General features: G+C 36.7%; 1 protein-coding gene across 1 annotated transcript in view; it reads right to left on the reverse strand.

Annotated features, from left to right (window-relative positions):
* The window catches only part of LOC128864680 (uncharacterized), a 31,697-nt gene extending 10,694 nt beyond the window's left edge, over positions 1 to 21,003 (reverse strand). The window contains exons 1-3 of the mRNA XM_054104433.1: positions 20,900 to 21,003; positions 14,132 to 14,459; positions 13,200 to 14,062 (exon numbers count right to left, since the gene is read on the reverse strand). Coding sequence (XP_053960408.1) covers positions 13,200 to 14,062; positions 14,132 to 14,437 — 1,169 coding nt within the window. The 5' untranslated portion in view covers positions 14,438 to 14,459; positions 20,900 to 21,003. The remainder of the gene's footprint in view (positions 1 to 13,199; positions 14,063 to 14,131; positions 14,460 to 20,899) is intronic.
* Between the last annotated feature and the right edge of the window lie 889 nt (positions 21,004 to 21,892).

Below are 21,892 nucleotides of genomic sequence, written 5' to 3' on the forward strand. Positions count from 1 at the left end.
TAGAAGTATATTAGCATAAAATCTGCAAATGTAAATCACATCCGCTCCCGCTTGTGATTCGGCATGTCGATATTGTCTTCCAAATGAATGCACCTACAATTTTGCATTCTTATATTTCTTATACAATATACAATTGAGAATCGATTTCAACCATTTACACTAAACGAAAGACTATGAAAACGAACTTGCTGCCATTTGTGCAAGTCTCTATGTACTACGCACAAGTTTGTATGTATGACTGCTTATTATTAAATAAAAAGCAACAAAGTCGATGAGATTCATAATGTGCTATGAGAAATTTAGTAATTGATTGATCACGGCAACAGAGCGTACGACAAACAAGAGCTAAGCTTAATGAAAATTTCAACAAAAAACAAAAACATTTTTCCCAACCCTCGGAACTTGAAATTTAAACCGGATTTTCGAAAAGGCCTTCATGTTACGCAGTGATATACACACATATCATCTTTTCTATGAACTCGAAGCGGTATTCGAGGACCGTTTTTCTTTTTTTTTTCAATTTTATTGAGTATACTGAGGTCGCAGGGAGCTAAAACAGGCAAAGGCATGGGTCGAATTTTTAGTCAAATGAAAAGGCGCATTATCGCACCGTAAAACCAAAAGTTTGACGCCAATATAAAAATTTAGATTCCTTCAGGTTTCACTACTTTTATTTCTTATACTGCTTATATATAAAAAATAATATCAGTGCCACGATCACTTCTACAGGCTGTCACACGGGAATTAAAATTTTCAAGGACTCGCTCACACATTATCTCATTTAGTTTAGCAACCTTGATCCAGATGTTGTGTTTCAGCTCTGAAGTCATAGTTGGCTTATTCACAGATATATAAGTTTCCAAAAACACCTCAGTCTGGTCAGCCAGCCCTTTCTCTATCCTCGATAGAACCAGTTTTTTGAAAATTTTTCACAAAATAAGGCCCTTAGAGCTTTATCCCACCTCCTAATGATAGAAGGGTTTCATGAAAATTTCATTTGAGTCAGAAATACAATCGCAAATTTGCGACAGACTGCAAAAAGGGTAAGAGTTTTTTGAAAAACTTCTTTTCTCATTTGATGTTTCATGCCCACAGTGGGCATCCCTACGAACTACTCACTACAAATCTTCTCAGCTGACGAGAAACATTTTTCTCTTACTTTCTTATTTCTTAGTATATGTAAATTTTTCTCTCATTCACTTACTTCCCACAGTTTCTCGTATATATGTGTGTCTATAGTAGTTAGACAGTAAAAAAAAAACGGCAACAACAAAAATATTCTCAATTAATCGATTTTGATTTATGTGTATTGTCCAAACACGACACGAACGCGATGACGATCAAAAAGCAACTGATTGCCAATGAGTAGAATCTTCACATCAAAACAAGAAAATTTGCCAAAAACTTTGTAGCTTAAGCTGTGACTCCCGCTCTGTTTTCTAGCGGAGAACCTAATCGGTGATAGTGAAGATGAGATGCGTACATATGTGCATATATATGTATATGTATATATACATACACTTGTATACACACTCTCGCACATTTCTGATGAAAAGCTTTCATTGGTTTTTTCAGTTTGTTTGTTTGTATTCGCACACATTTAATATGAAAAGTATTAATATTCATACATCGCTTATTTGTATGTATGTATAGGTATATAATATATGAGTATATGGATAAAACCCCACAAACATGCCTGATAATTGTTTCATATAGGTATTCATTACACGCGATCGACCGACCTTATACCGGCATTGTAGGTATGCACATACATATATACATATGTATGTACTATGTACAAATGTATGGAAAATGAACAGGATTTACCAGAATTAATTACCAATAAATTTAAAAAGTTACATTAAAAAATTTGAATTCAAATAACTGTTTTTATAAGTAACTCAATAAGACTGAGTTAATACTTATAAATTTACTTTCGTATATGTTTATATATTAGGACGGATCAATTTGTATGAAACTATTTTTTCCGTGTTCGTTCTTGGCAGATTCGAACTCTACATGAAATTATAAGACACAGATTTTATTAGAGCATAACTCTAAGACCAATTTCGAGTCTCTTGAATCTGAAAAATTGAAATTTATACAAAGATTAATATGAAAACAGAATGAAGTTAGAAAGAGTTGTAAGTTAAAACTATGCATCAATTTCTAGTCTATGTGCGATCTACAGGATCAGTCCAACATAACCTAAGACTATTTAAAATCAAATTAATAGTAGGTGTTTTTAATTAAAGAAAAAAAAAAATTATAAAAAAAGAGTATAAAAAAAAATTATTTTTCATTAGAAAAATATGTTAAAGAACAATGCGGCGCAAAATGAATCATCCAATTTCATTTTCGAACAACTTTTTTACTAAATAAAAACCAAAATGATGTGATGAGTGATGGAAACCTTTACTTTGACCGTTACGCGCTCCAATGCTTGCCTGTTTCGATACCGTGGCTGTCGAGTTCACAAGGATCAAATATTATTGGCGCACAACCTCATTTGCAAAAATTATAAGTTTTCGAAGAATTTTTTAATTTATTTTTTGCAAGCTTAGTTTGACTTACATATCAAAAACGTACATGCAGCAACTTTCCCCATTACAATAGTAAAAGCCTACATATATTAGGTAGTTCAATAAGTTTTGCGGTTCGATAAGAAAACCGCAATTTTATGGTTTTAATTATTCAGTATAGTCTCCCTGAACACCAAAAACTCTTTCCACGCAAGATTTTTTGGGTTTGGAAGTCGCTAGAACCTTATTCGAACCAGAAATCTTGGATTTTAGCCATTGTCAAAATGCTCTTGTGACACGGTGCGTTGTCCTGATGAAAAATAATTTTTTCCTTTCCCAAACTGGACCTTTTTCACGCATTTTTTCCTTCATAGGGATGAATTGATGCACAAAATCCACTTAACCCTTTGGAAAGCGCTTTAAATGTTACTGAGATAGCCGCATTCGAATATGTTTTTGCTCCATTGTTTGCGAATGCGGCACCCATTGTCCACACAGCTTTCTGAAACCCAATACTTCTGTCAAACTATTGTTTACCTTGCCCAATGAGATGCCTAGCTTTTCCTGGGTTCGACTAAATGGCTTTCAATCACGTTTTTACAACGCGAAATCCAGTATTTTTTCTACGATTTCTGGTGTTGTTGCTATTTTTGGACGCCCTTCCTTGAAGCGGACTGTATTCAAGGCTCCAGTCCTCCATCACCCATCTTCTTATTGTACTAATTGATGGCGAAAAGTTTGTATGCACTTTCAACATTTGCTCATAAATTTCCTTTGTTTTTAAACCTTCCCAAAATAAAAAATCAATCACTGCACGTTACTTGATTTTTCCATTGTAAAAAACTTTGTGACACGTCGATACTAAAAGGCTTGGTAACAAAGAATAAATTCACAGATTGAACTGAAACTTCACATACGTTCGCATAAAGAGTGTACCAACACAGTACGTAGTAGCGCAATCTTTGAATTCTTTAAATAAAAAATAGAAATTAAAAATAAATTATTTGTATCAAAAAATCTTCAAGTATAAGATTTCAAGTGTAAGATTGTAAATAACATAATACTCGTCCTAAGTAAATATTAACCTTTATAAATTAATATAAAATGAAATAATAAATAAAGATAGTCTCTTCTAGAATTCGGGGGGCTCGAAAGACTTTAGAGCTATGTTGTGGGACTTTTTTTCTTATAAATCTATGTGAATACGAATCTGGTAGAGATAATGCCGAAAAAAAATTCACCCGCCCTAATGTACGAGTATATGCATACATATTTTCTTGAACTTGATTTAAATTCAAGTTTTTGGATATACAAATGTATGTATGTACATATATTTGTTGATATAGGAGTGTGCACACACACAAATGTAACTCTGTAGAGAAGCTTGCTAGCTCACTAGTTTAGGACTTTTTTCATGCTTATCTATTTTGACCTTGGTTCGACATGAACTGCTGACATCCTATTAATAGTCTAAATAACATATCGGCTGTACTTTAAGTTAAATAAAAATCCTAAAAAATTTGAATATCGTTTCTCATTTTTTTATTGTAAAAAAATCCTGAAAATACCCTAAATGTTCGAGCTTTAGATCACAGGGATCCCTAAAAGTTCGCTGCCTACAGCGGTGAACCCATCACTCGTCCTCATCAATCTCATCTAACTGCAGGTCTAGGAAAGACGATGTTTTGACTGAGTGGCGCCAAAGGGAGAGTGGTGTTCGATGAGTAGGTTGAAATGGTCATGTGAAGAGGTGGTTAGTGTCATGATTATAAAAATGAGAGAAGAAGAAAAATTGGCTAAGGGAGAACTTGACTGGATTAATTCGCAGCAATGGCACTAGTATACGCCTTCGTCCTAATCTAAAGGAGTTTCAAATGCATTTTATTGAATTTCCTTAGAAGAGATTGTGTGTCAGCAGGAGATAGTCGCAAACGGAGTAATTTATCGTACATTTGACTTTTGATAAATTTTTTGATTTTTATGTACTATTTGACTTCTAAAATCTCTTTTTTTATTTGGAATTGGACAATTAACACGTGTAGAGAGCAGGATTCACATTCCACATGGTCTACTGTATAGAATTTGTGTTCCTTTTTATCTGTTTTAAATCAAACTGATTTTCGATGAATCGACGTATATCGCCATAATTCTAGTGAAAATGTTTGGAAAATAGTGCGTTATTTCGCAGATGGCTTAGCTGCCTAATGTTTCAAAACTTCGAAGCAAATATTTACTCCGATGCCCTCCCCTTCTCCCATGGAGCCATCGGATTATTATTATAATATCAAGATTTCGGTGACCAAATGCGACACAGCTTAGTCACAACTTAAATGTTAAATTTGAGGTGGCAGCGCCCTCTTATCTTATATACAGGGTCCGGCATCTCGAAGTAAAAAATGTGTGAAAATAATACAAAATTAGGATCAATTTACTTTTGCTCGATATGACCATATTTTGCCTTGACTATGGCCATGAGACGGCCCAGAAACGAATCGCAAGCTGCCTGAATGTGGCTTACAGGTATTTCTGCCCACTCGCGGACAATGGCTGTTTTCAGCGCCTCGAGACTGGTGAATCTATTAGTTCGGTCCTTGCTCTCCAAAATGGCCCAAAGAGAATAATACATCGGATTCGCGTCTGGTGAATTTGAAAGCCATTGTGCGGACGTTATGAAGTTCGGAAAGTTGTTTTTGAGCCATTCTTGGTTCACTCGAGCTTTGTGAGACGGTGTCGAGTCCTGTTGAAATGGACATGGTCTGCCCCCGAAATGTTTGCCTGCCCACGGCTTCAAGGTAACCTCCAGAATACCTTCCCGATAATATTTCACCAGGCTCGATGAAAACGATTGGGTTAAAGTGGCTACACTCCGAGTGCCGGACCTTGCACTACAAAGTATTTAAGAGGTTGGAAAACCCGAAAGATTTATTCTATGATAAATTTTACAAACATCTTTATCAATTATATGCCCATCACTTTGCCTCATTATCACCTTACCTACTTAATCAACCGTCCTAATACTATATAAACCAACATAATTTTTGAAATCATCAATAAAAATAAAGCTATTTTCATCATCTTAAATACACTTGGCGGCATTTGGCATTTGGCTCCATTCCCATCTTCTGTGCCAAAAAATGTTTACTTTGTTTATGAGTAATACTTTGATTGTTTTACCAATTCGCATATGCTCTTAATCAAACATATGTGCATATACAAGGTGGCGCCATGGTAATCATCTAATCTTGTTTTTGTGCGTTAGTTAGTTCTGCCTTATCCAAATTCGATAAAAGAAGCAAAGCGAATGGGTATGGTGAAGTACGAGGACAAAACAAAGTACCTCCTGCCATTAAACACTCGCACACGCACTCGCGTATCGACACCCACGTCACTGTTGACAGTTATAATTTCGAGATCGTAAAAGAATTCGTTTATTTGGGAACCAGCTTTAACACCGATAACAAAGTCAGGCTCGAAATCCAACGTGGAATCTCTCTAACCAACAAATGCTGCTTTGCACTAAGTAGGCAATTGAGTAGTAAAGTCCTCTCATGACGAACGAAACTCACACTCTACCGAGCCTTGTCATGCCCGTCCTAACGTGTGACGCAGAAGCTTGGACGATGACAAGGCGTCTCTTGGAGTGTTTCAGAGACAGATTCTGTGTATGATTTTTGGACCCTTGCACATTGGTGACGGCGAGTATCGTAAGCTTTTTGAGCTTTACGACGGCATAGACATAGGGCAACGAATAAAGATCCAGCGGCTTCGTTGGCTGGGTCATGTTGTCCGAATGGATACAACTCTCCGGATCTGAAAGTAATCGATGCGGTACCAACTGGTGGTAGCAGAGGAAGAGGAAGACCTCCTCTGTGTTGAAAAGATCAGGTGGATATGAACTCGACCTCACTTGATACATTTAACTGGCATCAGTTAGCACGAGAAAGAAATGACTGGTGCGCTTTGTTGAATTCGATCAAAATTACGCCAATCAAGAGGAGAAAAAAATCTTGTTTTTGAATAACTGTTTTACTAAATAAATAAAATTTTCAGTGATGAAAATCTTCAGCTTGTAAAAATTTTGATTGAAAAATTGAAACAATCGAAGGTTATCTTTAAATTTTGTTAAATGTTTGTGAATATTGTAAAAAGTTTCTAACTTTGACTGACAAGGCTTTTTTTGTATTATGGGGTTAGGGGTAGTCAGTGGCCCGAAAAAATAATGCTTTTAAATCATCTTTTTTGCTAGTTAATTTCTTTATTATACAAAAATAAAAATATAACATTAATGCATCATGTTTCGACCTGACCTTAGCAAAATTTCAAACAAAAAAATTAATAATTGTGAAAGTTATCGCTGTTTGTGCTTTAAGAAAATGCAAAAAAATAATAGAATTTTTCGAAAATTCCGACTACCCCAACCCCTTATGAACTACATTTATTTTGATAAAGAGTTAACGAAAGAAAAATTAGCATGAAAATTATTGCGAATATTGTAAAAGAATGAAGTACCTTTATTATGTGACCACAGGTATATGTCTCAAGTGTTTTTTTTTTCTCGCAATAATTTCGCATTTATTCCGCGCTGTCTAATTTTCGCATTCTTTTCTCAGCATATTCATAGGGTGCTGGGTGTTCTATGTTCTAGGTGTTCTCTGGCACTTCTCTGCTCGGCTCACCTGACGAAAAATTTGCATGTGAAAGCAACAACAAAGTTGTCGAGCAAGATTCGCCGCTAGTGAGTAGGGTTCCACCCCATAAAACTGGTATAACTCACTATTTTACAAAGAAGCGTAATTGTAGGCAACTCAATCCCAGCTCTGCCAAGATATGTATGTCTATTTATACCAGTTGCTTCATCTATTCGCCACTTGCTAACGTTTGGCGAAGAGAAGAGGCCTATTAATTATCTTTTAACGCTCGCGAGTATGGATTGTAGATTAGTAGTTGGAGTACTAACGGCACATTTTCCTACAACATCTCACGCGGCAAAACTAGAATAGAAGCATCTTCTGTGCCAAAGCTTGCAGATCGTCACTTAGCTGCTTCGGGTTTGTATTCTCGCCGTGTTAGAGAACCATTCTGCATCAAAGAATTAACAATTTACTAAAACTCACGAAACTACACGTCACGAGTTGGATCTGAATCATCCGCCTCGATAAGATCTCCTAGCATTACTAGGGACCAGTTTAGGTCTCATTGAAAGCAGTACTAGTCAGCCGAGTTATAATCTTTGCCTTTTTTCAAACTACTTGTAGAACCAGATTGATGTTAATCATTTAATTGTTTCGTTAAAAATACAAACCAATTCAAGCAGTCACGCAAACAAACAAAAAATATTGTATTAAACTATTGTTACTCTTGGGATATTCCCATTGTTGACTGTTCACATTCATACATACGTTAATATGCGTATAATCGTATGTATGTATGTTTATGCATACATCAGTATGTACGAGTATAAGTGGGCCTTCATAAGCACTGGTAAAACCGCAAACAAACCAAAGCAAATTTAAGTAGAATAACACGTCGCCTCCGCCAGACATTTTTCATATGTATATGAACGGTGGCTGCCATATTCTTGTGTGCTTATGCGGCTTTTATTGGCTGCTGATACGAAAGTACCTGTTTTCAATTTTATATAATTTTTTTTTAATTTATTGTAGTTTATATTTTTTTAAATTTATTTTTTATTTTAAAGGGTGATCAGTGTGGAGGTACTTTTTTCAATCGCGTTTTTATTGACAGATCACGCGAGACTACTGTCGAACTAAATACATCATTTTATTCAGTATCCATTGACATTTCATCATGGAAAGACTTAAGTCTTAACAACGTTTACAAATCGTACAATTGTATTACGAAAATCGGCGCTCTGTGAAAAGTGTTCATCGCGCACTCAGGCCAACTTATGGTGTTCAGCGATGAGGCCCGTTTTTGGCTTAATAGCTACGTCAATAAGCAAAATTGCCGTATTTGAGCTAAAGAGCAACCCCAAGCCCCAAACAATCGTTTGGTGCAGCTTATGGGCTGGATCATCCGCCCATATTCCTTCAAAGACAAGCGCCAATGTAACAGGCCCTGATTAACGACTTGTCGAAAAGTGAAGCCCATGATCTCCACAAAAGCACGGCGCTGGTTCCAACAAGACGACGCTACTTGCAACAGCCCGTGAACCAATGGATTGCGTCGTCGTTTCGGTGAGTAATTTATCTTTCGTTTCTGACCAATGGATTGGCCACCAAGATCGTGTAACATAACACCTGTGGACTTTTATTTGTAAGTGCACTTAAAGTCTAAATATTTCGTGGATAAACCAGCTTCGATTGAGTCATTGGAAACCAATATTACTAAAGTTATTCACGAGATACAGACTGAAGTCCTTCAGAGAGTCACTCAAAATTAGTGTTTACGGATGGTCGAATTACGGCGCAGTTACGGTCAACATTTGAAATGGATTATCTTTAAAAACGACGTGCCATGAATGGTTTTACACAAAAATATTAAAGATCGCCCAATCACTTTGAATTTTCGTTGTTTTATTTCAATTTAAAATCCAATATCTCTAAATTGATCACTCTTTATATGAATAAGCATGTCGGGCAAATAGTAACTGGGTTGCGGAGAAATGTTCAATAGCGAAAAGTTAGACTTTTTGGGTTTTTATTGGTTTTTTAACTTCAAAATGTAAGTTTTATTTGCCTAGAAAAAATTATTTTTTTTTATAATTTAATGGTTTAAATTATTTTGAAGAGTTCTATCAGCGCGCAAGAAATTGCAAAATGTTTGGAGTTATTGGACGATACATCTTTAAGTATGGAAAGTTTGTTGGAAGAGCAAAGCGTAAGTGTAATATAAACTATCAAATATGTACGTATGTATGTGTAATGCCATGTCACGATGTACAGAATGCAGAGGTGTAGCCAACATCAGACCGTTTTGAAGGTCAGGGATTTTGAAGAAATCGGCGATTTGCTAACGTAACTGGGGTTATGACAGCGATATGCTTACGATATGGTGATATACGAAAAAAAACCTCGTCACGAAATATTTGTTTTATTTTTTGCCATTTTGACAAGTCTGACGTCAGCCACTTTTCTATACAAAATTATCGAATAAAATAAGCAGAAGGAAAAGCCATTACATGCTTGTGAAAAATCAGTGGATGGCTTGGTAATATTGTGATTTGTGAGCATTAAATTAAACCAACTAATGAAAACGAAGTACCGCGTGTTAAATTTGTGAAAGCACAAGTAATTTAAATCATCCAAATGCAGTTTGTTTGGGATTTTATGCTGAAGGCGCCGTGGCAATTTTTTACGTTTGGTAGTTTCTAATGGTTTCGACTACTCTTCCTCTTCTTTGCTTATTCATGGAGCTCGACAAAACAGCGAATTTGGAAGGCGAAACCTTTTATTTCTCCTTGATCGCCACCCATGTTGCTTCGTTGCCGTCTGAAGTGTGAGTGCGTGTAAAATGAGCGGGTAGACTTCTGTTGCCACCGGGTACTTGGTAGCCAAAGTTCTTCTTCTTCTTCTTATTTGGCCGAGTTTAACAAAGCCCGTCGTGTCTTTCTCATGCTAACCGGCGCCATTCGGGCACACCAATTCAAGCCAAGCCCTTCTCCACCTGATTTTTTCGGCGCTGAAGTGGCCTTTCTCTTCTTCAGCTACCACCAGCTGATACCGCTTTATGCCTGTGTCGTCCGTCGTAATGCTCATACAGCTTACGATACTCGCCTTCACTAACGTACAAAAGTCCAAAAATCTTCCAAGGAAACTTTCTCTCAAACACTCCAAGAGCCGCCTCACCGGATGTAGTCATCGTTGACCTATGCCGCCAAAAAATGATTCCTGGTTTCCATTGCAAATAGGAAAAACGACTTCAGTTTGCGAAAAAGTATGTAAACATGCTCCCCGCAATTTGGGACAAAGTAATTTGGTGGAATGAGTCCAAATTCGAGCTGATTAACTCAAACAAACGTTAACGAGTGTGGTGTAAGCCTGCGGATCGCTTGAAAATAAAGTACGTATATTTAACGGTAAAGCATGGTGACGGGTCTCTTATGGTTTGAGGCTGTTTCTCAAAATTCGGTGTGGGTAATTTGGTAAACATCGATGGAAGAATGACTACAGCAGCTTATGTTGACGTCGTTAGCGAAAATTTGGCAACAAGCGCGAAAAAAATGCATTTCGGGTCGTTTATCTTCCCACAAGATAACCCATGTCCCGCCTTGCTACTAGCTTTTTTGAAGAAAACGCCATCTAAAAGCTGATCTGGCCAAAGCACTTGTATTTCGATGCAGCACTTGTACTCGATTTTGGACTCCAAGGTACCAAAAAGCAGCAGCAAAAACTTAAAGCGGGTTAATATTTCATCGGAAATTTTAGAAAACTTGGTTCAAAGTATGCCAAAACGTCATGTAATTCAGAGCAAAAATGGGATTACCAACTACCAAATTTAGTTTTGCCAATTTATTTGCGTCCACTGTTGGTGCGTGACTACTATTCGGGAGTGCGTTGTTGTGGATCTCCGGGCCTGAAACAGCAAAAGTAAAGAAAATGTTTTTCCTAACGTTTTCTAATAGCAGTCGTCCTCGGTAGGCAATGGCAAACCCCTGAGTGTACTTCTGCAATAAAAAAACCTCCTCATAAAAACCATTTGCCGTTCGGAGTCGGCTTAAAACTGTAGGTTCCTCCATTTGTGGAAAAACAACAAGCGGCACACCACAAATAGGAGGAGGAGCTCTGCCAAACACTTAACAAAAGTGTACACTCCAATTATTATTTTTTTTAAATTTAATTTACACTTTCATTTTGACCTTTGAAAAGGATATATGAGGGGGATTCAGTAAATACCCGTGTTAGAAATGAAGACACCTGTTTTTTTTTTAATTTTTATTTTTCAACATCGCCTTTTAGAAAGATACACCTCTCCCAAGGCTTCGGCCATTTTTTAACCCCTCCAAAAAATAGGATTTGTCGAACTCTCCAAAATACGCATCTGTCTCGGCGATGACTTCCTAGTTTGAATTCATTTTTTTTTTGTTGCGAACCATTTCTTCATGTTAGGGAATAAGAAAAAGTCGCATGGAGCCAGATCGGCTGAATGTGGAGGGTGCGGCAGCAATTCATAACGCAATTCATGCAAAATTCAGCGACAACTCCCGAATAATGTGCTGCTGCGTTATCGTGGTGAAACAGCACCTTCTTTTTCGCACAAATGTGGCCGTGTCTCCTTCAATTTTTCTGTGAAAGCGGTCCAATAACTCACTATAGTGATAGTTCATTCTTTTTCTAAAAAATCTATGAGGAAGACCGTTCGCAAAAAATTGTCGCCATGACCTTTCCGCCCGAAGGGACTACCTCCGCCTATTTCGGAGCAGATTCACCGGAAGAAATCCATTGTTTTGATTGTTGCTTAGTTTCTGGTAATGATGAATCCAGTTTTCGTTCGGATCTCTCTTAAATTGCTCCAAACACTGCTTCGCAGTTAACAGCCGCATACGCTTGTGGTTCCCTTTGAGCAATCATGGCACCCATCGGGCCAACAATTTTTTCATCGCCAACTTAACATGTAAAATATTAATTGCCGTTCCGGTCGTGACACCTATGACCTCTGTTACTTTGCGCACTTTCGTTCGTTGATCAGCGGGAATCATGTCGTGTACTTTTTGAATGATTTCTTCGGTAACCACGTCTGCCGTGAGTCTTGGTCGCTAATCATCAAAAACGGATGTTCCCCACGTTCAAATCCGTTGAACCAACATCTATGTAACTGTAGTCATAGATAGCGAAGCGTCCCCATATACAGCATTCAGCTTTGCTTTTATCTCCTCGTATTTTTTCCCATCCAAAAACAAAAAGCGAATTATCGAACGAATAGCTGCCAAATCCAAACTTACCTATCATCAGGCTGAAATTTTGTTTTGCCGTCATTTGATAGATGACAGCATACGATTCTACACCAACTTCCCTCAGGAACACCTTCTGTCATCAAACACGGGTAGTTACAATAATAAAACGCCCTCGTACTCTTTTGTTTTTGTTATTTATACACCTTTATAATGTGATAATATCGTGTGAAATAATATTCATTTGTTTTAATAAATCGGCACTGGAACAACTAATGAGTGAAATGAAACCTTCCTTTAAATAAAACTATAGGATTTTCAAATAGAGGTGTTATTTTGATATTCAAAGAAAAATGCTATTTTTAATATATGTGATCGGATGGTTATTAAATCACAAGATCTCGGTGGCCAATTGTGATCACCTCTTCGAGAGATAACACGGTCCGGAAACTTTTCCCTTAAAATATCAATGGTTTCGTTGCTTGTGTGGCACGTAGTGCCGCCTTGTTGAAAATAAACGTTGTCCAGATCAATACCATCCAATTTCGGCCATAAAAAATCGTTAATCCTCTCGATAGCGTAATCTATTCAACAATAACACCTCTTATTGGAAAACTCTTTATGTTTGTGTACAATTTCATAATTTTCAAAGCTTAGATGTACCAATGAAAAAGGTCAACATTTATTCAATATTCAAATTAAACCCCTTTCGGGACGTAAAAATATGGCGGCATTCATACCATTTACGGCAACATAAAGCAGTAAAGTAGAAAAAGACTTCCACAAATTGTATACTACAAATATAGTTTATTCATAAAGAATTTTACTGCGTAAAATATTTAAAATCAATTCCTCTCGCAACAAGTTTCTCATTGATCCAGCTGCGCAGGTACGGCACATTGCTATACACGCCTGGAATATTTTTCTCGCCACAGTTGATACCCCAAGATACAATACCAGCTTGATAGTAGCGATTGGGATTCTTTGGATCTGGACAAACTAACGGTGAGCCACCATCGCCCTTGCAAGTGTCAGAGCCACCCTCTCCACCAGCGCATATGAAACTCTTGTCCAATTGAAAGAAACGACTCAGACGTGTTCTACGTAAATTGGCTTCACAGGTGGCATGTGGTACAATAGGCAATTCAATCTTTTTCAGTATAACCTGATAAACACCCGCTTTTCCAAACTTGTCTTTACCCCAGCCGGTGGCAAAGCAACGAGAATTATCAAAAGTTCTATTAGCATCTGGCAAGCAGATGGGTTGCACATTCGGAGCCCAAATGTAAGGAGTTTCCAATATTAAAAGCGCGATATCTCCAGCTATTTTGCTGGGATCGAAATCTTCATTACTTATTATTTCCTTGACACGAGCATCTTGATGTCGCTGCGGTTCTTGAGTGGTCTGTGTATCCCACTCACCAGCACGTGCCACCAACTTTTCCGGTGGTTGGTTCAACACACAATGTGCAGCTGTAAGGACTACATTCGGTGCGATAATTGCCCCGCCGCATGTGTAAATTTGATAAGTTTCCTCAATTGTTGAAATGGCAACCATCCACGGAAATTCAGCGAATTCTGCCTCTCCATTTGTAGCACCAGTAATTTTGAAGAACACGCCCTCCGCATTGCGGGTGCCACAATGACTTTCTTGTACGAGTGGTACTATCTCTGGTGTGGCTTGCTCTAACTGTAATATATTTATTTGTATGTGTGTATGTGCAAGTATTTTAAAAAGAACATTGTGGGGATCGCTTACCATTTCGTCTACTTTACAACATGTTTCCAAATAAGTACAAGGATTTTCAAGGTCGATTTTTAGGTCAACCATACCCTGACCAAACCTCTTAACGGTACCATCCTCCTTACAGAGCTTGCGTTGAACACATTCTTTGCCAATTCCACATATCTTGCCTTGTGGTTCTAACTCTACATTTCCTAATAGATTTCCATCAGTATCATTGAATACTTTATTTAATAGACCATCGAAATCCGTTTCAGATTGAGTTGCATTTATCCAAAATGATAAAAAACATATAGCGATAATCGTCATTTGAGGCGCCATTGCGATCGGACAGTGGATATTCCTAAATCTCGGACCAAGTAAAAGAAATACAAAAGGAAAAATACAGTTATTTTTCACATACATATGTATAATAAACCTACTATATTTTAAAATAACTTTTTCCACGAAATTAATTTTTGCGATAAGATTTTTTTATATGGCCAGTTATAACAAAAAATTTGCTCCAATTGAAAATTTTTTAAATGAATACTTTTTAGGCAAAATATATTTATGTTTGACTAGCATTCGGGAGTGCGTAGGTTCGAATATCCATGCATCAAATAATAGAACATTTTTTTCTTAGTGTATTTCTGCCATGAAAACGCTCCTCATAAAAACCATCTACCGTTCCGGGGCGGCTTAAAACGGTAAGTCCCTCCATTTGTGGGGCAACATCAAGACGCACGTCACAAATAGGTGGAGGAGCTCGGTCAAACACCTAGCAGAAGTATACTCGCCAATTATATGTTATTTATTTTTTATATCTGCAAGACGAAGCCCAAAATAAACAAGGCTGAGCTAAAATGGAAATAACAGGAGCTTTGTTCTGATAACTTCGAGTTTATTTATTCAAAATAGTCCCCTCAGGCCTCAATACACTGTTTGGCGCGATCTCAAAGCTTTTCGAAAAAGTGTTTCAGGTCATTGACCGGAATGTATTTCAGGATGTCGGTACAAGCCTTTTGGATGGCCTCTACGGACGCAAAACGTTTTCCTTTCATGGCCAAATGCAATTTTCCGAATAGGTAGAAGTCACAGGAAGCAAATACGGTGAGTGATTGATGGCTAAATGCGGTTTCTAGTCAAAAAATCAGTCACAAGAGTGGATCGATGAGATGGTGCCTTAACATTCAATAAGCGGTATTCAGCGCGAATTCGACGAATGCGATGCAACAAACGCTTCAAAACGCCAAGATAGAAAATTGTATTGACAGATTGGCCCGTTGGCACGAACACTTCTTCGATAATTCCCTTGGAGTCGTAAAACCAAATGAGAATCGACTTGATTTTTGACTTCTCCAAACGCGAATTTTTGGGTGGTAGCTCGTCTGGGGCCTTCCATTCGCCCCTTTGACTCTTAGTTTCTGGTTCATGTTGGAAACACTACGTTTCATCACCAGTAATGTTGTAAAGGAAGTTCTCGCCTTTTCTTGCCTCTTTATAGGGTCTTTCGAATTTTGAATTCTGAACAATTTTTGGTCTTCAGTTAACTTTGCGGAATGAAACGTGCACAGACTTTTCGTAAGCCCAAATGTTTAGTGCAAATGCGATAAATCGATTCCATAAATTTCAACAATGATTTCGGTTCATTTTTGATACATTTACGAACAATTTCGATGGAGTTTTCGGTGGTTACTGATTTTGGGCGGCCCGTATGTTCATTGTCATTTATGTCCTCACAACTCTCTAAGCTAGGGATGTAACTTCTAACGCACTAGCTCATTAAAAAGATGGCGCCATCAAAAACATTTTTATGACACTAGTCTTGTTTGTTTTGGACTTCACCTTGTATAATATCGATTTTTAAGCTTTTAAGTCCCCTTCCCGTAGCATTTTGTCGTAGTTATGTGCGAATTTGGCAGTGAGCGCCTTGTACGTCCTTTGTGTCAATTTCCCATTCGTGTCATATTTTGGAACTTCCAGGTATTCTAGTAAACATGGCGTTTAGGTTTATTTATTTAATTCTATGATTTAAAGACCCTTACAGACTAACACATGGGCTGAAAAGTCCCGGGCATAACACATAGATGGAACTCGTTGTTTTTGATGGGAGAAAATACCGTTGAAGCGCAGCAATGACCTGAAAAGTGTTATGGGGATTTAGCTCCATCAGACACAACAATAAAACGGTGGTTTGCTGACTTCAAATGTGGTCGTAGAGACACCGAGACACCGATGATGAACAACGCAGTGGACGTTTAAATGAGACGGTAACACCAGAAAACATTAAAAATCCACAAAGTCGTGTTGAATGATCGAAAAGTGAAGTTGCGTGAGTTAGCTGCCCTCGTAAAGATATCAAAGGAACGTGTTGGCTTTATATTGCATGAGCATTTCACTATGAGAAAGCTCTGTTCAAATTCGATGCCGCGTTTGTCAGTGTTGACGAAAAACAAGAACATGCCGATGATTCTGAGCAGTGGCAAAACTACATGAGTTGAACTTCGAATTGTTCCCACATCCACAGAATTCGCCAGATTTGGCACCCAGCAACTACTGGCTATTCGCAGACCTAGAAAAAAATGATCGCCAGTAAGAAATTTTGCTTGAATGAAGAGGTTATCGCTGAAACGGAGCCCTAATTTGAGGCAAAAGATAAATCATTCTACAAAAGTAATTAATATTGAAATGCTAGAGCGGCGCTGGACTCATTGCGTTGTTCTTGATGCAAATTACGTTGATGAATAAAGCTAATTTTGAACAAAAAAAAACATGTTTCCTTTGTTAGGACAGGGACTTTTCAGTTTTCTGTTTGATAAACAAATAAATAAATAATAATAAATTGAAAATAAGAGATAGTGAACTGTTACAAACCTCTGTATAGGTAGTTGCAGTATCTGAAGTGTTTTAAACAACAAATTACGATGTTTCGTAGTTTTTTTTTCAAGAAAGCAACTAATACTCGGGTTTCCTACAAATTATTGTATATGGCATTGCAATTCTTATCAATAATTATAAATAAGAGAATAAATTGCATACTAAAAACAGTGGCTCCGAAAAATGCTTTGTATGTGAAGGCGATTAAATAAGTCTTTAAATTTTTGTATTTTTTATGATCTTTATTTGAGCCATTTTCTTTGAAAGTGGGTTAAGTGTATTTTACTTAATGTGGAGATATTTAAGGTTTTGTACTTGAATAATTTGAAAAAAAGAGTGAATATTATTACACTAGTTTAGTGTTTTTTAAACATTACATTGATTTAAATTCATAATTTATATACAGTTAGAATTAAAAAAAATCGATTTTTTTATTTTTTTTTTTCTTAATATACATATGTATGTTTAAGAATACACACAGAAAATTTAATATCGTTCCGGTGAATATTTTTCGAAGTTACACGCAAATTTGAGAAGGCGTTTCAGAGTGCTTGAAAGTACAATGCCGGAGCGGCAGAGCAGTGCGTTTCAAACTTTAAGCGCGTTTTTCTCAAAATGGTGTTTTCAAAGTCGGTGACCAACATTACTCGAAAACGGCTAAACCGATTCTCAAACTTTAACCGGAGTTACTTAAATATATTTTTTAGTAATTAAACGAAGATTTTTTCTCACCGATAAATATTTTTTTATAAACAATTTAAGGCCGAAATTTTGGTCAAACATCCGTTTGGTTTTTTTTGTTTGAGAAACCGCCATTTTGTCTCAAAAAATTTATTTTGCTTATTCTTTCGATTAGTTACTAGATTTAACATTTCTTTAACGAAATCGGTTTGGTTTTTTAATTTCAGAGGATCCAGTTCAGAGATATAGTGGTCACCTCAAAACGCCTTTTTTGAAAGAAGCTCCCGGATATCAGCTGTAGCTCCTTTCCAAATAAATATTTTTACCAATACTAAGCCGTAAAATACAGTTAAAAGGTTACATAATATGCGTAAAAATTTTTAGATCAATAAATTTAAAAGTTTTCTCAGAAAAAATTCTAGAAAATTCGCTTTTTTCGGCCTTCTAACTGTATATAACCCCTTAACAAAAATGCATACTTTTATTGCCTACAAAAGGTCTTATATCACTTTCAAAATCAGCAAAAAGTAAAAATCTTACATTTACAAAATACTAACTATGGAATTTCAATTGAAACAAATCAATTTATTTTTATGCAATTCTTATTAAATTCCGGAAGAATTAAAGTAAAAATAAAAAAACTAAAAGGCTTTATTTCAACATTAACATTCAACCAACATTATTTATACTCGTACTATTAACATATTTGAACTTTCCTCATTATGATCAAGATTTCGAAAATAGTCCTGATGTATTGGAGGTATGGTATATGGCAATAAATCAATCATATCTGCAAATTTTCGAATTTAATTAATGTAGATTGGTGATATAAGCGCGTTAGTACTAATATTCTAAAGTTCAGTGGTATTCCCCGTGACAGCAATAAATTTTGCGATTTAAAATCCTCATTCTCATTAAATGCAGTTTTGTAAAAAAATTATATAGTTACTTTTTAAAACCCTTATCCAACATATCTTCAACCACCACTTACTTCTTTACCTTTAATATTTTTTCGCCTTATTAGTATCGCATCATCTAGGGTTTTGTAGAAATAAAATCAGCTTCTTTAATTTCATGCAAAATAAAACCTTTTTTTGCGACTCATCAGATTGGAAGTACCCTTTCCAATGGCGTTTTTGACAGATCACGCATGACTACAGTCGAACTAAATACATCATTTTATTCAGTATTCATTGACATTTCATCATGGAAAGACTTAAGTCTTAACAACGTTTACAAATCGGACAATTGTATTACGAAAATCGACGCTCTGTGAAAAGTGTTCATCGCGCACTCAGGCCAACTTATAGCCTACTTAACCGTTCAGCGATGAGGTCCATTCGCTACGTCAATAAGCAAAAGCAATAAGCTGAAGAGCAACCCGAAGCCATTCTAGAACAGCCATTACATCCATTGAAAACAACCGTTTGGTGCGACCCATGGGCTGGAGGAATCATCGACACATATTTCTTCAAAGACGAGGCTGATGTCAATGTAACAGTGAATGGCGAATTCTTACGCGCCATTATGAACGACTTTTTGATGCCGGAAATTGAAGTCCATGATGCCCACAAAAACACGGCGCTAGTTTACTTCTAGTAGAGTAGAATGGGGTAAGATAGGTCATTTTTTTTTGGAGAGCTCTTGCTACGGTGTTTTTGCATTGATTTTGAAAAATAAGCAAGATTTTGAAAGGTTATTTATCTGCTAACATTTTGGTTATAATGACTTATGTTTGGCTAAATATTTTGGAAGCTGCATTCAATAAGACAAAGGTACTTTTTTTCGATATTTTCAAAATCGGGGGGCACGATAGGTCACTATATGTGAGGGGAAAAGAACAATGTACATGGCTTGGAAATAAACGTTTTAACTTTTATTCATAGAGTATGAACACTGCACATGTTATAAAAGTTAGGAATTTTTCTTTAATTCATCACGCGAGCACGCAATGTTTCGAACGGAATTTTAAATTGTTTAGAGGCTGATCGAACACTAGCGCCATCTCGGACTGCCGCGATTGCGTTTTTTACGTCTTCTTCACTTCGTTTCGGCGTTTTTCGCACATAATTACGCACCATTTCGCTGCAAAAACAATTAAAATTTATTTTATTCAATTAAAAGTAGTGACCTATAATGCCCCCAGACGGCTGACCTATAGTGCCCCCAAGCACATGTTTTATGTTAGTGTCGATAGTTTTTTTAAAAACAAAAATATCAAAAAACTAACACATTATTCGTGTTCAGCATTATTTTCTACGTAAAATAAAACTCACCTGACAAATATTTACATACATTAAATGCACTGCACTGTAGAATAAAAAAAATGCTATGTCGGAGAAAACCTCACAAAAAACTACACGACGCCAGAACTAGGATAACTAATCAATGGTGACGGCCGAAATGACAGTCGCGAACGTTGTTCCCCACCACGTATTCAATTCACATAAGACGAGTGACCTCTGGAAAAACAGTGCGACGAAAACCCCACCTACCTATTGTGCCCCCATACCTATCTTACCCCATTCTACTCTACTTGTCACACAGCCTGTGAAACAAAGGATTTACTGGGTCGTCGTTTCAGTGTGCAATTTATCTCTCGTCAGGGACCGGTGAATTCGCCACGTCGATCGTGTGATATCACACCTTTGGACTTTTATTTGTGGGGTTATGTAAAGTCTAAATGCTTTATGGATAAACCAGAAATCCAGCTTGAGGCATTGGAAGCTAACATTACTAAAGTTATTCACGAGATACTGACCGTCAGTCATTCGAAATGTGTGCTTACGGATAGCCAAATTACGGCCCAGTTGCGACCAACATTTGAAAGAGATTATCTTTAAAAAACAAACATCATGAATGGTCCTACACAAAAATAATAGAGACTGTTCAATCAATTTTAATTTTCGTTGTTTTATTTCAATTTAAAATCCGATACCTCTAAATTGATCACACTTTAGTTCCCCTATTGAGTAACCATTTCACTATGCAGAGGTACTTTTTTATGGCGGAAATTTAGCTGTTTGCCTTGAGTTTCCAGATAGACTTTCATATTCGAAACTTCTTTGTCTTAGCTGTGTACAATATTTTTACAAAAAACTTCAGAAAATCGTTACATTGAGTGTTCACTGTATTCATTCACTTGCCTAATCGATAAATTTTGGTTATTTTGATTAGTGTTCAAATCAAAAATATATATTTATATACGTATGTATTGAATTTAACGGAATGTGATTAACTCACTTAAATGCGCTTATGCATGTAATTGCAAGTACAAATAGGAGTCAACAACGGTTCTAATCTGATTGGATGCAAATGAAGGTTGAGAACACCGCGGATTTTCAAATTAAACTGAGAGGACAGTGATAGATTGCTGCATTTATATGACTATCGATTGCGAGTTATATGTACGTGTGCTTTCATTACTGATTACTGATTTATATTTTATATTAGAGGGGATCCGAGAAATTGCCGTTTGCAAGAAAGTCTTGAGGCATCCCTGTGCAGCCCTGTCAATCCGATTGCCTCTGTTGCTACAAATAAATTTTGCAATTTGATAAAGTTACTTTCTAAGAGAAAAGTATTACAGTTGAAGAAGTTGAAGAAGTTCAATTAAGTGGCAGAGGAACAGCTTAAGCAATCTAAACCGAACATAAGAAAGCACATCAGCCAATAGGCGGCAAACAGCAACTCCCGAGTGAAGCGAAATGCTTCTGCGATTGGTCGACCCGACGCAAACCGAGCCTTTCTAATACTTTCAGAGCGAGAGCAATGGCAATCGCTGTACTAAATTCGCTTCAATATGTATATTTTAGTCACTTTAAAGGTCCCTATACTCACGTCATAAATACTTTCGGATACTCTCATATAATCATACATGTTTTTTGTTTGTCGTAAGAGAACTTTCTATTTCAATGCTCACAACATTATCGGGCTTGGTTAACCAGTTAAACGAAGTAATCAACATATAATTTTCGACAGTTATTTGTCAACCAACTTGCGAAATGATGATTACACTCTTTTACTCTTGGACAGTACCTTTGCGATTTAGCTTTGATTCCCTTTTCTGGGATTAGAAAACATAAATAATTCACGCTTACACCGTTTTTTACGTTAGAAAAAACATTTTCTATAATTTGGTGTTTCTTGTACGGAGATTCGAGCCGGCGCACTTCCGAATATTAGTCGCGCATCAACCCATCTGTGATACTTTCCGATAACTTTCAATCGGTTCAT

Source organism: Anastrepha ludens, chromosome 5, assembly GCF_028408465.1.
Source record: "Anastrepha ludens isolate Willacy chromosome 5, idAnaLude1.1, whole genome shotgun sequence".
NCBI lineage: Eukaryota > Metazoa > Arthropoda > Insecta > Diptera > Tephritidae > Anastrepha > Anastrepha ludens.